Genomic DNA, 13,953 nt, shown 5'->3' on the forward strand with positions numbered 1-13,953 from the left:
TAACTCCGACTGGATTCGTCTGAAAGAAGAAAGTCATATACACCTAGGATGACTTGAGGGTGAGTAATTTATGGGCTAAATATCATTTTTGGGTGAACTAACCCTTTAAGTTAAGGTTATGTTCATATTATATATACATATACATATAATATTTTGTCATTGAAAATTTCTTAAAAATAGTATTAAAATATTGCCACGTTCTAGTGAACCAAGTATCTGTATTTTATCTCACCTTTTAAGCTAAGTGTATTGTCACACCCCTAGTGTCGTTAAGCGGTGATATAGCTCATAATTTTCCAAGTGTATGACATAGCTTTCATTCTTCAGGTCAACCATATATTCATGAAAAAAAAAACAATTTGAATAAAGAAAGCAATAACTTTGCCATAGTATCCTTTCCAACGTTAAAGTTGCCACAGTCATTGCATGCTTTGCATGTGCTGCCCCGCCCCGCCCCCGGAAAAATGTTCAGGCTCAGGATTTTTTTTTTTTTTAACCCCTGGATGCTTTCTGTCATAAAAATCAATTTGAATAAAGAAAGCAATAACTTTGCCATAGTATCCTTTCAAACGTTAAAGTTGCCACAGTCATTGCATGCTTTGCATGTGCTGCCCCGCCCCGCCCCCGGAAAAATGTTCAGGCTCAGGATTTTTTTTTGCTTTAACCCCTGGATGCTTTCTGTCATGTAGCATTAGGGCTCATGTTCCTTCACTGTGTCTGAGTGCAGCCAAGTCAATCCCTTGATACCAGCAAACGAGATTCACAACCGCTCGCACTTAATTAACTATTAAGCCCACTTTGTTTCTCTATTTGTATTTCTTCAGCTACAGTATGTTCAGCATTCTTCCCTCTTTCATTATGTATCCCTCTTACATCTCATCTTACTGGTGGTATATGCCTTAGTGGTTGACTGATATGAGTGTTTTAGGATGGTTAATGGCTGATAGAATGTAAATATATACATGATATATTAAGTCAATGCTTGTTTATGTAACAATTTTTAAAGCAGCAGAAGTTGATTTGAATACTGTTTAATATAAAAAATAAACAAAATAGTAACACAGGGAAATAAATGTCAAACACAAATGTATTTGATTTAAAAATACAGTAAAAAGGTAGTGCTATAAAAATTACAATTTTAAATATCTGTTTGTATTTGAATATACTTTCAAATGTATTCCTGTGATGCAAAGCTGAATTTTTCAGCATCATTACTCCAGTCTTCAGTGTCACATGATCCTTCAGAAATCATTACTGATTTGGTGCTTCAGAAACATTTATTATTATCAGTGTTAAAAGTTGTGCTGGTTAATTTTTTTGTGGAATCCGTGATGCATTATTTTTCTTAGATTCTTTGATGAATAGACAGTTCAAAAGAACAGATTTTATTCTAAATATAAATCATTTGTGGCATTATAAATGCCTTTATTGTCACTTTTGATTAGTTTAATTCATCCTTGCTGTATAAAAGTATTCATTTCTTTTCAATTTTTGTAATTAAAATTTATTTATTTACTTATTAAAGGGGTCATATGATGCGATTTCAATTTTTACTTTCTCTTTGGAGTGTTACAAGCTCTCTGTATATCATAATGATTTTATAATAATAAATATGACATATTATGATATTTTAATATGAGAAAATAATATTATTGACTCAAAATTTGCTCACAATTTATTTTTTGAAATGCTAAATATACACTTGCCGAGCAGGCAAGTGCTGATAATATCTAAATGGTAATTATTGGCTCATAATTATCTTAGATACTATATTTCCAAATGGTAATTATTGGCTCATAGCCTTATCTTAGATGCTATATTGGTCTGCCACTAATATACTTGGTCATCAGTTATTTAGAAAGCCACCAAGATATCCAAATGTGGTTCTTTATCAAATAGCAAACATCTTGTAACCATCTGGTCACCACTGAGGAGCCGAACATCAGCAGATCTCTGGTCCAACCCTGCACCGTCTGAGCTGGTTCTGCTGGACTGACCAGGCCCGAGCTGAATTTTTGTGTGTTTATTAAAGAGCTCCGGTGCGACCTGACACACACACTGCAGCTAAACACTATGCGCTCGTTTCAACAGCACAGAATGCAGTTCTCTCTTTGTCACATTCTCTTGCATCACAGACACATACAAATAGGAAAGCACAAATAAAGCGCAATATACATGTGCATGCACACAAACACACACGCACATGCCTGTCACCCTCGGTTTCGTCTCAGGCAGGGTTTGCTGCCGCAGGGTTTGTGAGTGTGTGGGACACTGAGCTTAGGTTGTGTGTGCGGTACATGCTGTAGGCTTGTGCGTTATGTAAACAGAAAGAGGGATGTCGGCAATGCCTTCCAAAAAACACACACACACTTGTACAAACTTTCACATGTAAACATATTAAAAAAACATGTGCAGTGGGGTCCAAAAGCCACATTTGAAATTCTGGAAATAAACAAAATTTTGAAGTTTTTGTGAAAAAAAAATAAAGGAGTGTTTTGGTGTGAAAAGAAACAAGCATATTTCATATTTTGCATTATATTTCTGGGACAGTAATTAAAGTACATTTTTGACATTGATAATGTGACACTGTACAGACAGTCAGATGTTATTGCTTTTATTAAAGCTCAAGATGCCTCTTGGATCATCTCAACTCTTGATGGATGATGCAAATATGTGGCATATATGCAGTTCAAGTGCAGGATCCCACTATACAATATCTTGCAAAAGTCTGAAGTCAGTAAGATTTTTTTAGAAGAAATTTATACTTTTGTTCTGTTGTTTTGTTTTGTTCTGTTTGTTCTGTTGTTGTATAAATATTGTTACTTTTGTACTTCTGTGTACATAAAAGAAATTCCACAAAAATATTAAGCAGCACATTGTAAATCCCCATTGATATTAATTAGAAATGTTACTTAAGCATCAAATCATCATATCAGAATGATTTCTAAAGGATCATGTGACACTGAAGACCGGAGTAATGGCTGTTGAACATTTTGCTTTGTTATAACAGGAATACATTGCATTTTAACATTATATTTAAAAAGTAAAATAGTTGTTTTAAATTTTAACAATGATTCACACTTTTACTGTTTTTACTGTATTTTGATTAAATAATTGCAGCCTTGGAGAGCATAAGATAATTATTTTAAAAAAACATTACCGACCCCAGACCTTTGAATGGTAGTCTGTGCACAAGCATTTATATTCAAATATATAAAATGGATGTGTGAGGAAGTGAGTGTTGAAACAAAAGAGCAAATGAGGAAGGAATATGTGATGTGACATAGAAACACAGTGAGAGATGCCAGCTGGACTCTGCACTGATTTTGTGGCTATGTTTGAGAGGGAGAGAGAGAGATAGAGGGAGGGAGAAAGACAGAGAAGCAAGAGCAGCGGATTCTGCTAATTACAGCTCTCTGGAAATCATAATTACGCCTTTCAAATGTTGTCAGGAAAGAGAGAGGGGGGAAAAAATCTCGTCTTTCTTTTTACTCAGTGTTTTGTGGTCCACTACATTCAAACACCAGCATATACTGGTGGCACCATCTGAATTCAAAGCTTTATCTGTTTGAGGCCAAGAGCATGTGTGTGACGTTCATTGTGTGGATGTGTGTATTTCTGGTTGAATATTGCGTGCGTATAACCACTTGTAAAATAAGTCTGCCTTTTCAGGGCGTGCTGGTCATTTATTTTGAGCTCCATTGAATTAGATTACACACTGTCACCCAGACATTTCTTTGGAACTTGAAAATGTGATGGAATGAGGTTGCATGAGGCTTTAGGACTGAAGTGTCCTCACTGAAACATCTCTGAAGTGCTTTGTGTGTAAGTTTTAAAGAAATAGGAAATTAAAGAGATAGTTTACCCAACAATGGAGATTCTGTCATCATTTACTCGCTCTCATATCGTTCCAAACCCACTGGACTTTTTATCTTCCTTGAAACAAAAAGGGATGTTAGGCAGGCTTTTTTCTGTGGAATGGCTAGTAGTCTGTTGAACTTGATATCATCTATATTCGAATATAAATGTAAGCAGTTATTCTCTGATCATCTCTATTCTCCGGTAATCATGCACGTATCCAGATTTTGTGTTGTGATCAGTTATGAGGTATGCAAGAAACAATGATATTTGGCTTCAGTGACATCAGACCAGTGTTATTTTAGTATTATGTAATAGTATATACAAAGTTCTTTAATGTTTTGAATTTATTTTAATTTTTGGTTTAAGTTTTAGTAATTTTGTTATGTGCTTTTGTAATTTTAAGCATTTCCATGTACCTTTATTTTTATTTGAGTTTTAGCAATTTAGTATTTAAACATTTATTTTATTAAAATGTACTTTATATACAGTGGGTACGGAAAGTATTCAGACCCCCTTAAATTTTTTTTTTACTTTCCGTACCCACTGTATATATATATATATATATATTAAGAGGAGCGGACATTATCAGTGGGTTTAAATTTTTGATTTTTTTTACACAACATTTTAGGATGGCTTCAGGAGACTTTGAATATAGAGTCACTTGGTCACTATTCACTTTCATTGTATAAAAAAACAACAGCATGAACATTCTGCTAAACTTCTCTTTTTATGTCCCACGGAAGATGGAAAAATCACACAGATTTGGAAAGACATGAGGCTGACATGAGATGATATTTTTGACACTTTGTTTGGCATTATATGAATTTTGTACACTAAGGCCTAATCCTGACAGTTTGAGCATATCTGTGTGCGTGCGTGCGTGCGTGCGTGCGCGCGCGCGCGCGTGTGTGTGTGTGTGTGTGTGTGGTGGTGGGGTGCTGGCTGTGTGTTTACTCGCTCTAATAAATTGTCAGGGTTATGATTAATGTTGCACTTCTGTGAGTTGAAAGCATCAGTACTCTCTCTCTTTCACACACACACACACACACACACACACACTGAAATGTGACAGTTTTTGACATAGAATTAAATGACTGATATCAGACCTCCATGGAGTGTGTGTGTGTGTGTGTACACTACACTGATTGATCTTTGTGGTAGGGTAAGTATCTATACGCTCCTAGATTTCAGATTCAGCCAACTGGAAAATGAGAAACCTCTACATCCCTGCTCCATTAGAAACATGATATCCCTGTAGACACGCACACACCCCATTAAAAATCCCATATCCCATGGTGTCCATTTCACTGAGTGAGACACAGCCAATGTGGTCAAGTCCACACCCGATCAGTCAGATTAAGAGTATTTATGTGTTTATGTGTATGTATTATTAATATGATCAATGCCTTTTTCTCAATATATTTATCATTATTTATCCTTACAAACACTCATGTGGTTATAAAACAATCTGAAGAGCAATAGGACCAGCAAAGCTAATAATAATAGTATTCTTAAAATATAATGTAGCAATCTTGCTCAGTCACAATCTGTATCTATATTGTATGCTAATATGTCCATGTTCCAGCTGGTTTACAATGAGCTTATGTGCTTTAAAGAGTTTTTGTCTGAAGTGTTGGGATGATATTCACTATAAAAGTGCAAAACTTTTTGCAGAGTATGCATCTGTAATGCACACTTTTGTGTAAAGTATATATATTTATATTAATTAAATATATTTTAACCTACAGTCTTATTGCTGAAAAGAAAAGGTTCATAGACATGTTTTTGTCAACTATCCATTCAGGATTTACTATATTTGTAGAGAGTGTTATTTGTAGGGTTAGGCCAGGGTCCCCACAATCATGAAAAAAATGGAAATATATTGAAGGGAATTTTTAAATTGTGATTTCCAGGCCTGAAAAGTTATATAATTTGATTTTTTTTTAAAAGACACAAGAAAGCCGGTAGTGAATATACTTATATCGAGTTATGAATTAATTTACTTACATTGTCTTTGTGAATTTTTAAAGCCTTAAAAACAATCATGAAATTACATTTCACTCTCGATCTTGATGCACTTTCAAACAATCTCATGAGATCCTTTCAGGCTGATTTTTTTTTCATGCAATATTAACAATGAATTCTGAATAGATTTGTCATTATTAAATTGTAATTAGAGCAGTCAATGTTTTTTTTGTGTGTGTGTGTGTGTGTGTCAGAATAATGATGGTTTAAAACTCATTCGATCCTGGTTCACTGAACTGTCTGACTGTTATTAAGTATCTCCCTTCTCTTCATTGATCATGGTGTTTGTGCACTAATTGCTTGATTTAAATACTCTCCTGTCCTTGGCCTGAACAGTGGCGTTTTTCTCTTATATGTGTTGGTTGTTGTTGTTGCTCTTCTCAGGTACGGCTGCTCAGGGGAGCCCCCTGCTGGCCTCATTACCTGTGCAGGGTCGCCCGCTGCAGACCCCTCTGGACCTGAAACACTTCCTGCCCTTCCGGCTCAGTGGCTCCTCCCCCCTCAACCTGTTCCCCAACTTCAACACTGTGAGTTCATCAGCACTCTTGGTTCTATTTCCTACACCTCACCTTCCCAAATGTGTCATCATTTAAAGTTAACTGAACATTTTAAAGGCATCGCGCTGGGTCCCAAATGTCAGCTCTAAATGTCAGGAACGATTCCGCAGACTGCAGGGTATTTTTAAAAGTGCAGAATGTTTGCAAAAAGGGCCGCTAAACAGAGGTGTATTGTGTTAGATAGTAATTTTAGATTTAAGACTCGAGCAGCGGCTCAGATTAGGATCTAGATTTAGTTTCAGACTCTCTGAGCACAGTTTTGGAGGCAGTGTGTGTGTAACAGGGTTCTCTTTCTTCTGATATCCGCATTCTGGACACACTCTCACACACACACACCCACACTCCATGAGTTATGTTCGTGAGTACAATGTTGGTTGACTAAAAATAATATATCTTAGACACCAAGGGCACGTCTTTATATGCACTGTTAATATATAGTCAGGTGCTGGTTCTCTTTTTGATCAGATCAGTATGTGTGTGTGTGTGAGTGTGTACTACAGTGATAAATGCACCTGTCTCAACAGCAAAGTAGCTGTCAGTGACCTCTCTCCTCTCTTATCCTCCACTGCTTTCCTTTGCTTTCCTTACTGCTCCTCTCCTCTTCTCTTCTCTTTACTGCTGCTTTAGTATGCTTATCTCCTCTCTGTTCTTCTTGTCTCTGCTCTTCAAGTCTCCTCTGCTCTGTTTTTCTCTCTTTTTCTCTTTACTACTGCCTTTGTCTTATTTTTTCTTTTCTGTTCTTGTGTCATGCCATCTCTTTACAGCTGCTTTGTCTCACTTCATCTCATCTCATGTTAACTAGGTTTTCATCCACCTATTTTTATGCGTAGTTTGGGATATCACAAAAAAACGCTGGATGGAAACGCCAAGATGCGCATAAATTCTAAAAATGTGCATTAAAATGTATGCGCTTAACTAAGTAGGATACATTTCTTATCCGGTAAGAACTACGAAAAACGCATAAACTATGATGGAAACACTTTTACCGAATAAATTCCTTAATGCACGTCAAAAAAGACATGTGACTTTGCATTGGGACAGAATGAAATCTCATTGCACAGCATCTGAAATGCTAGTTTTGTCATTCTAATATGCTTGAGCAAAGTCTCGTCAAAGTGCTTTGTTATAATTAACTCCCACAACTGCATTCCCAAACAGCAGACTCCGAAAATAAGATAACATGACCGCGTTTCTTCTGCGCACTCTGAAGCGTGTAATTTATTGTATACAAAAATGATTATATACAGTGCCAACTGCAGCATATTAAATTTTTCTTCGTGATATTTAGCAAAAGTTAATCAGGAAGTGACGATTTTGTTCTCTTCAACTCACTGGAGGGAAACTGTGCTTTATTCACAAATGTTTTATGCGGTATTCCAATTTTGCTCATAAGTTTAATTCGTATCTTTGGATGGAAACATAGCTATTGTCTCCTTATTGATTCAATACTTTTCATTTCATGATGTGTCTTATCTTGTCTCATCTTCTGATGGTCTTGTCTTCTCTTTCTCTGTCTCCTCTCTTCTCTTCGCATCTTGTGTTGTCTCATCTTGTCTCTTTTATTTTTTTTTTCGTTTTTATTGCTCCTCTTCTCATCTTGTATTGTCTTCCTATTGTCTCTACTTTTCGTCTCATGATGTGTCGTCTCCTGTCTCATCTTCTAATGGTTTTGTCTTCTCTCCACGTCTCCTCGTTGTCTTCTGTTCCTAGTTTGTGTTGCTTCATCTCATCCCATCTGTTCATTTCTCTTTTTTTCTCACTTCTCTGGAATTTACTGCTTTGCTTCTTGTCTCATCATTTCTTTTTTGTCTCTTTTCATCTCTTCTTGCTTCTTTTCTTTTGATTTTACTGCTAGACCCTTTATCTTGGCTCATCTTATCTCATCTCTTCTTGCCGCATCTTCCTCTTCTTGTCTCTTCTATGCTTGTTTCTTCTCATTTCTTCTTGTTTCATCTCTTCTTTTGTTTTCACTCGTCTCATCTCTTCTCATCTCGTCTTATTTCTCATCTTTTTATTGCATAATTTCTCTGCTCATCTCATGTATTTTCCTCTTGTCTTTTGTTATCTGTTCTCATCTTTTTACTGTTTCTTTTGTCTTCTGCTCTGCTCATCATATCTCCTCTCTTCTCTCATCACTTCTCTATGGTGTCATCATCTCTTGTCTCATTTAATCTCATCATCTCCTTCATTCCTGCATTAATATCATGCTCCACCATCTCCTGACCCTCTCCAGTACTCAGAGTCAACAACAGGCGGCTTCATCAGACACATACACTCACTGACACACACTCTCACACACACATTGACCTGGCAGCGTCCTAGCCAGTCAGGGATGACTGCGGATGAACAACAAGGACATTCTTGAGGCTCTAAAACAAATAGACATGCGACCAGCTGCAGAGTCATTGTGATGTGGTGTGTGTTCCCATGGCGAGGGGTGTCGAGGGAAAGTCCCTCGGCCCCGGGCGTCAGGTTCAGGGTTGGAAGGAATGTGTTTGAATGAGCAGATAGTGAGTCTGTTGATTCGAAGTGATTTGTATAATTTTTTTTTTCTTCAGTTCATTTTAACTTCATTTTTTCACCCCTCCCTCAGATGGACCCGGTGCAGAAGGCTGTGATAAACCATACGTTTGGTGTTCCTCAGTCCCTGAAGAAAAAACAGGTCATCTCATGCAATATCTGCCACCTGCGCTTCAACTCCACGGTTAGTGTGTAGTGTGTGTGTGTTTCACCCTCTGCATTTGTGATGGCAGACAGTGAACATCACGCTGGACGGGTAAAAGCTGTTTCATCCCTTACAGCATTTATCCGCTTTCTTTCTTTCTTTGGTTTTCTCACTTTGTGTTTGATAATGTGAAATTATCACAGTCCCTTTAACATATCTCTTTCTCTCTTCTCTCTCTCTCTCTCTCTCTCACACACACACACACACACACACACACAAGCACACACACATTTAACTAGTTAAATGGTACTTCCCATTGACTTCAATTTTATTATAATTACTGCAGACTTACTGTAACCCAATCCCTATTAAGCAATATAAGGCACTATATTGAATACAGTATAGCAAAGCCTTAAGTCTCTCATTGCTTACATAAAATTGGTGCTACATAAAATAAAGGACAGACATTTTCATTAAAATATTTTATTGAAATATGTTCACCCCAAAATGAAAATTCTGTCATTATTTGTACTTCTATGTCATTCCCAACCCATATGCTGTTTTTTTCCCATTGAGCACAACAGCAAATTATTTTGCATACAACAACATTTCATGGTGATCATGGCTGTTAAGCACCAAATAGCACTGTAAAAGTGGTTCATATGACTCATGTGCTATATTTTGAATCATATGTTAGCTTTGCGAGAAAAACTGACCAAAATGTAGGTCGCTGAAAATCTTCCCCTCTGCTGCAGCTCATTCACATTTAGTTGTAACACACAAGACACCTTTATTGGATCTCAAGATGTGTCCCAATGAAATTTCCCAGTGAGGTTCAGGAATATAACTACCAAAAATTCAGCCTGTTCCTCAATCAAAGCTATTATAGTAGTTAGGAAGACTTGAAATACAATGGTGTCATAAGAACTACTTTCATGGAATCACCTCAGCCCTTATCCAATTTTTGTTTGTTTCATGGCAAATAAAAAATTAATACGGGTTTAGAGTACAGCTTTTTATGTATGGTTATTATATGTAAATAACTTGATCCAGGTAGCTTTAACAGTCTTTGTTGTTTCTGGCAAGTTCAGTGCTGCGTTGGACAGCATGTTTGAGTGGAGAGAAGATCCTCGCAACTGAGATGATGTGCATGAAAAATGAAAGCATGCTTATGTCCATTGCCAGATTCATGCTGCTTGTGTTGTCATAAAGAGTTATGTCCCACTCACTTTTAGTGTCTGTCAGCCTCTGGGTGACACTTGATCAGTTTCAGGGCAGTTTGCAAGAATTTTGATGACTGTATTTTCATTTTTGGGGGTACTGTCCTGTCACTCTATTGCTTCTGTTTTTTCAAATGTGTACTGTATGTACAGACACACACACACACATATATATATATATATATATATATACTGTATATATAAAGAGAGAGAGAGATTGTTTCTTCAGACTTTTTTCTGCTACTTTGTCCCACATTCACACAGAATATTGTACAACTCCATTGCAAAATTATTGTTATTATAACTTGTGACAATCACCATTTCTAAGTGGATAATCACCAGTGCATCTCTCATTAGCAAGGCATCAAAACACTTTTAAGTGTAGCATGCGGCTCACATCAATATTTTAGCCATGAAAATGAACCTGTGCACCTAATCATTGTGTATTTGTATGTTTCTGAAAGCTGTGGAAAAACTATTGAATAGGATGTCATTTGTAGTTCTGCTGTTCAGTTTTCACTGCTGTTAAGGGCATTTTTAGCCCAGATATATTCTGAGAGAGAAACCCAACAGAGTTTGCTCAGTTAGACGTCTGAAAGTCTATCAATTGCTCATTAGTTTCCCAGTGCTTGTGGTTCACCATACAACACTCTATCTCTCCGCCTGTCTCTTTTTGTTTTTCTGTTAGCCTGTCTGTCTGTTTCCTTTTCTCATTTTACTCTCTCTATTCTAACATTCTCTTATTAGCTGGTAGAAATATTAAATAGTTGGTTGAAACTGTGTGTGTGTGTGTGTGTGTGTGTGTGTGTATATAGTGAAATATTATTACAATTTCACAATTAAAAAAAAAAATACAATTCCACGAAACTGTTTTCTATTGTTTTTATGTAAAATGTCATTTATTCCTGTGATGCAAAGCTGAATTTTCAGCATCATTACTCCAGTCTTCAGTGTCACATGATTGTCAGATCATCAACACATGATGTTGATTTGCTGCTCCAGAAACATTTCTTATCACTGTTGAAAATGCTGCTTAATCTTTTTTTTCTTTTTTTTTTGTGGAAACTGTGGTAATTGTTTTCCAGATTCATTGACAAGTAAAAAGTTCAAAAGAACAGCTTTTATTTGAAGTAGAAATCTTTTGTTAGATTTATACTGACACTTTTAATGGTAGTGTACAGTATATGTATACTCCGATCAGGCATAACATAATGACCACTGACAGGTGAAGTGAAGTCTCTTCTTAATGGCACCTGTTAGTGGGTGGCATATATTAGGCAGCAAGTGAACGTTTTGTCCTCAAAGTTGATGTGTTAGGAGCAGGAGAAATGGGCAAGCATAAGGATTTGTGCAAGTTTGACAAGGGCCATGGCTAGACGACTGGGTCAGAGCATCTCCAGAACTGCAGTTCTTGTGGGGTGTTCCTGGTCTGTGAGGCAGTGTGATGCTTTGGGCAATGTTCTGCTGGGAAACCTTGGGTCCTGCCATCCATGTGGATGTTATTTTGACCACCACCTACCTAAGCATTGTTGCAGACCATGCACACCCTTTCATGGAAACAGTATTCCCTGGTGGCTGTGGCCTCTTTTAGCGGGATAATGCACCCTGCCAGAAAGCAAAAATGGTTCAGGAATGGTTTGAGGAGCACAACAACGAGTTTGAGGTGTTGACTTGGCCTCCAAATTCCCCAGCAGCAAAGAGGGGACCAACACAATATTAGGAAGGTGGTCATAATGTTATGCCTGATCGGTGTATATATGTGTATGCACACATATTTGTGTGTGTGTGTGTGTGTGTGTGAGCAGGAGTGTGTATGAACATCCTTCCTCCTCATCTGTTCTGAGCAGACAGTGTTGTCAACTCCGTCCCCGGATGAGGGTCATCTGCTAAGTACTTAAGAGGATTTGAGTGGGTTGATTACTCCCTCTGGGCCCACAGACTCATTTCTGCGCTGATATTAGCCAGAGATTTGCTTGATGAACTGGATGTTAGCTTTGATTTGCAAGTTGAAAAACTTTAACCAACTGCCATTCCATTTGCAATTTAAAATGTTATTCCTATGCTTTTTAAACAGTGGTAGTGTCATTTTCAGTTAGTGTCATGGTAGTGTCGTTTTTAAAATTACTCTGGTATGCAATAAGGGATTCACAGCTCAGCATGTCAACAGCTCATGTTCGCACAGAAATCTGGATTATGGCTCTAGATCAGTGTTTCCCAACCTTTTTGTAGTTGTGGCACCCTTTGGAAATTTTAACAAACTTGTGGCACCCTACAAAATAAATTTTGTCACAATATTTGAATTTCTAACTTCGATATGATAATTTGAAAAGTATAGATATTCGGTACAAAAAACACTGCTCTAGATGATTGCTGGAGTCTAGAAACATTTATGTTTTTGGCTTGAAGAGGTGTTGTACTGTTAGTCAACATATGTGTGTGTCTTTGAATACATCCAAACATATATGTGGCCCTGGACCACAAAACCAGTCTTAAGTCACTTGGGTAAATTTTTAGCAATAGCCAAAAAAAACATTGAATGGGTCAAAATTATAGATTTTTCTTTTATGCCAAAAATCATTAGGATATTAAGTAAAGATCATGTTCCATGAAGATATTTTGTAAATTTCCTACCGTAAATATATCAAAACTTAATTTTTGATTAATTATATGCATTATTTTGTAAATTTCCTACCGTAAATATGTCAAAACTTCACAATGCCAATCACTATCTCTCACACTCACACACTACATTTATCAACAGTGTAATTATAAAGTGTGTCTCAATTGGCACCTGCAATTGTAATTTGGGCCCTCTGCTGGGCATTTACTCTTATCACCCTAATGCAGACTGTCCATACTCACTGTGTGTGTGTGTGTGTGTGTGTGTGTGTGTGTGTGTGTGTAGACACTCAAACATATATGTGGCCCTGGCACACAAAACCAGTCTTAAGTAATCAATCAATCAATCAATCAATCAATCAATAAAGTAGTCACACTCATGTTGTTCCAAACCTACATGTGACCCTGGACCACAAAACCCAGTCTTAAGTCACTTGGGTATATTTTTAGCAATAGCCAAAAAAAACATTGAATGGGTCAAAATTATAGATTTTTCTTTTATGCCAAAAATCATTAGGATATTAAGTAAAGATCATGTTCCATGAAGATATTTTGTAAATTTCCTACCGTAAATATATCAAAACTTAATTTTTGATTAATAATATGCATTATTTTGTAAATTTCCTACCGTAAATATGTCAAAACTTCACAATGCCAATCACTATCTCTCACACTCACACACTACATTTATCAACAGTGTAATTATAAAGTGTGTTTCAATTGGCACTTGCAATTGTAATTTGGGCCCTCTGCTGGGCATTTACTCTTATCACCCTAATGCAGACTGTCCATACTCACTCTGTGTGTGTGTGCGCGCGTTTTTGTGACAAATGAGGACATAAATTTGTATAATGACAAGGGTATGACATAGGTATTACAAGGAGAAGGTGACTTTTCAGGACATTACCCCATGTCCCCACTTTTCAAAACGCATATAAATCACACAGAATGTAGTGTATTGAAAATCTGAAATAGCACAAAGTTTCCTGTGAGGGATAGGTTTAGG

General features: G+C 36.8%; 1 protein-coding gene across 3 annotated transcripts in view; it reads left to right on the forward strand.

Annotated features, from left to right (window-relative positions):
* The window catches only part of LOC107755570 (zinc finger protein 385D-like), a 98,514-nt gene that overhangs the window by 69,127 nt on the left and 15,434 nt on the right, over positions 1–13,953 (forward strand). For all 3 annotated transcript variants that reach the window (XM_016572442.1, XM_016572443.1, XM_016572444.1), the window contains 2 exons: positions 6,271–6,413; positions 9,037–9,147. In XM_016572442.1, the coding sequence (XP_016427928.1) occupies positions 6,271–6,413; positions 9,037–9,147 (254 nt within the window). The remainder of the gene's footprint in view (positions 1–6,270; positions 6,414–9,036; positions 9,148–13,953) is intronic.

Source organism: Sinocyclocheilus rhinocerous, unplaced genomic scaffold (genome assembly GCF_001515625.1).
Source record: "Sinocyclocheilus rhinocerous isolate Xijiao unplaced genomic scaffold, SAMN03320098_v1.1 scaffold2849, whole genome shotgun sequence".
NCBI classification, from domain to species: domain Eukaryota; kingdom Metazoa; phylum Chordata; class Actinopteri; order Cypriniformes; family Cyprinidae; genus Sinocyclocheilus; species Sinocyclocheilus rhinocerous.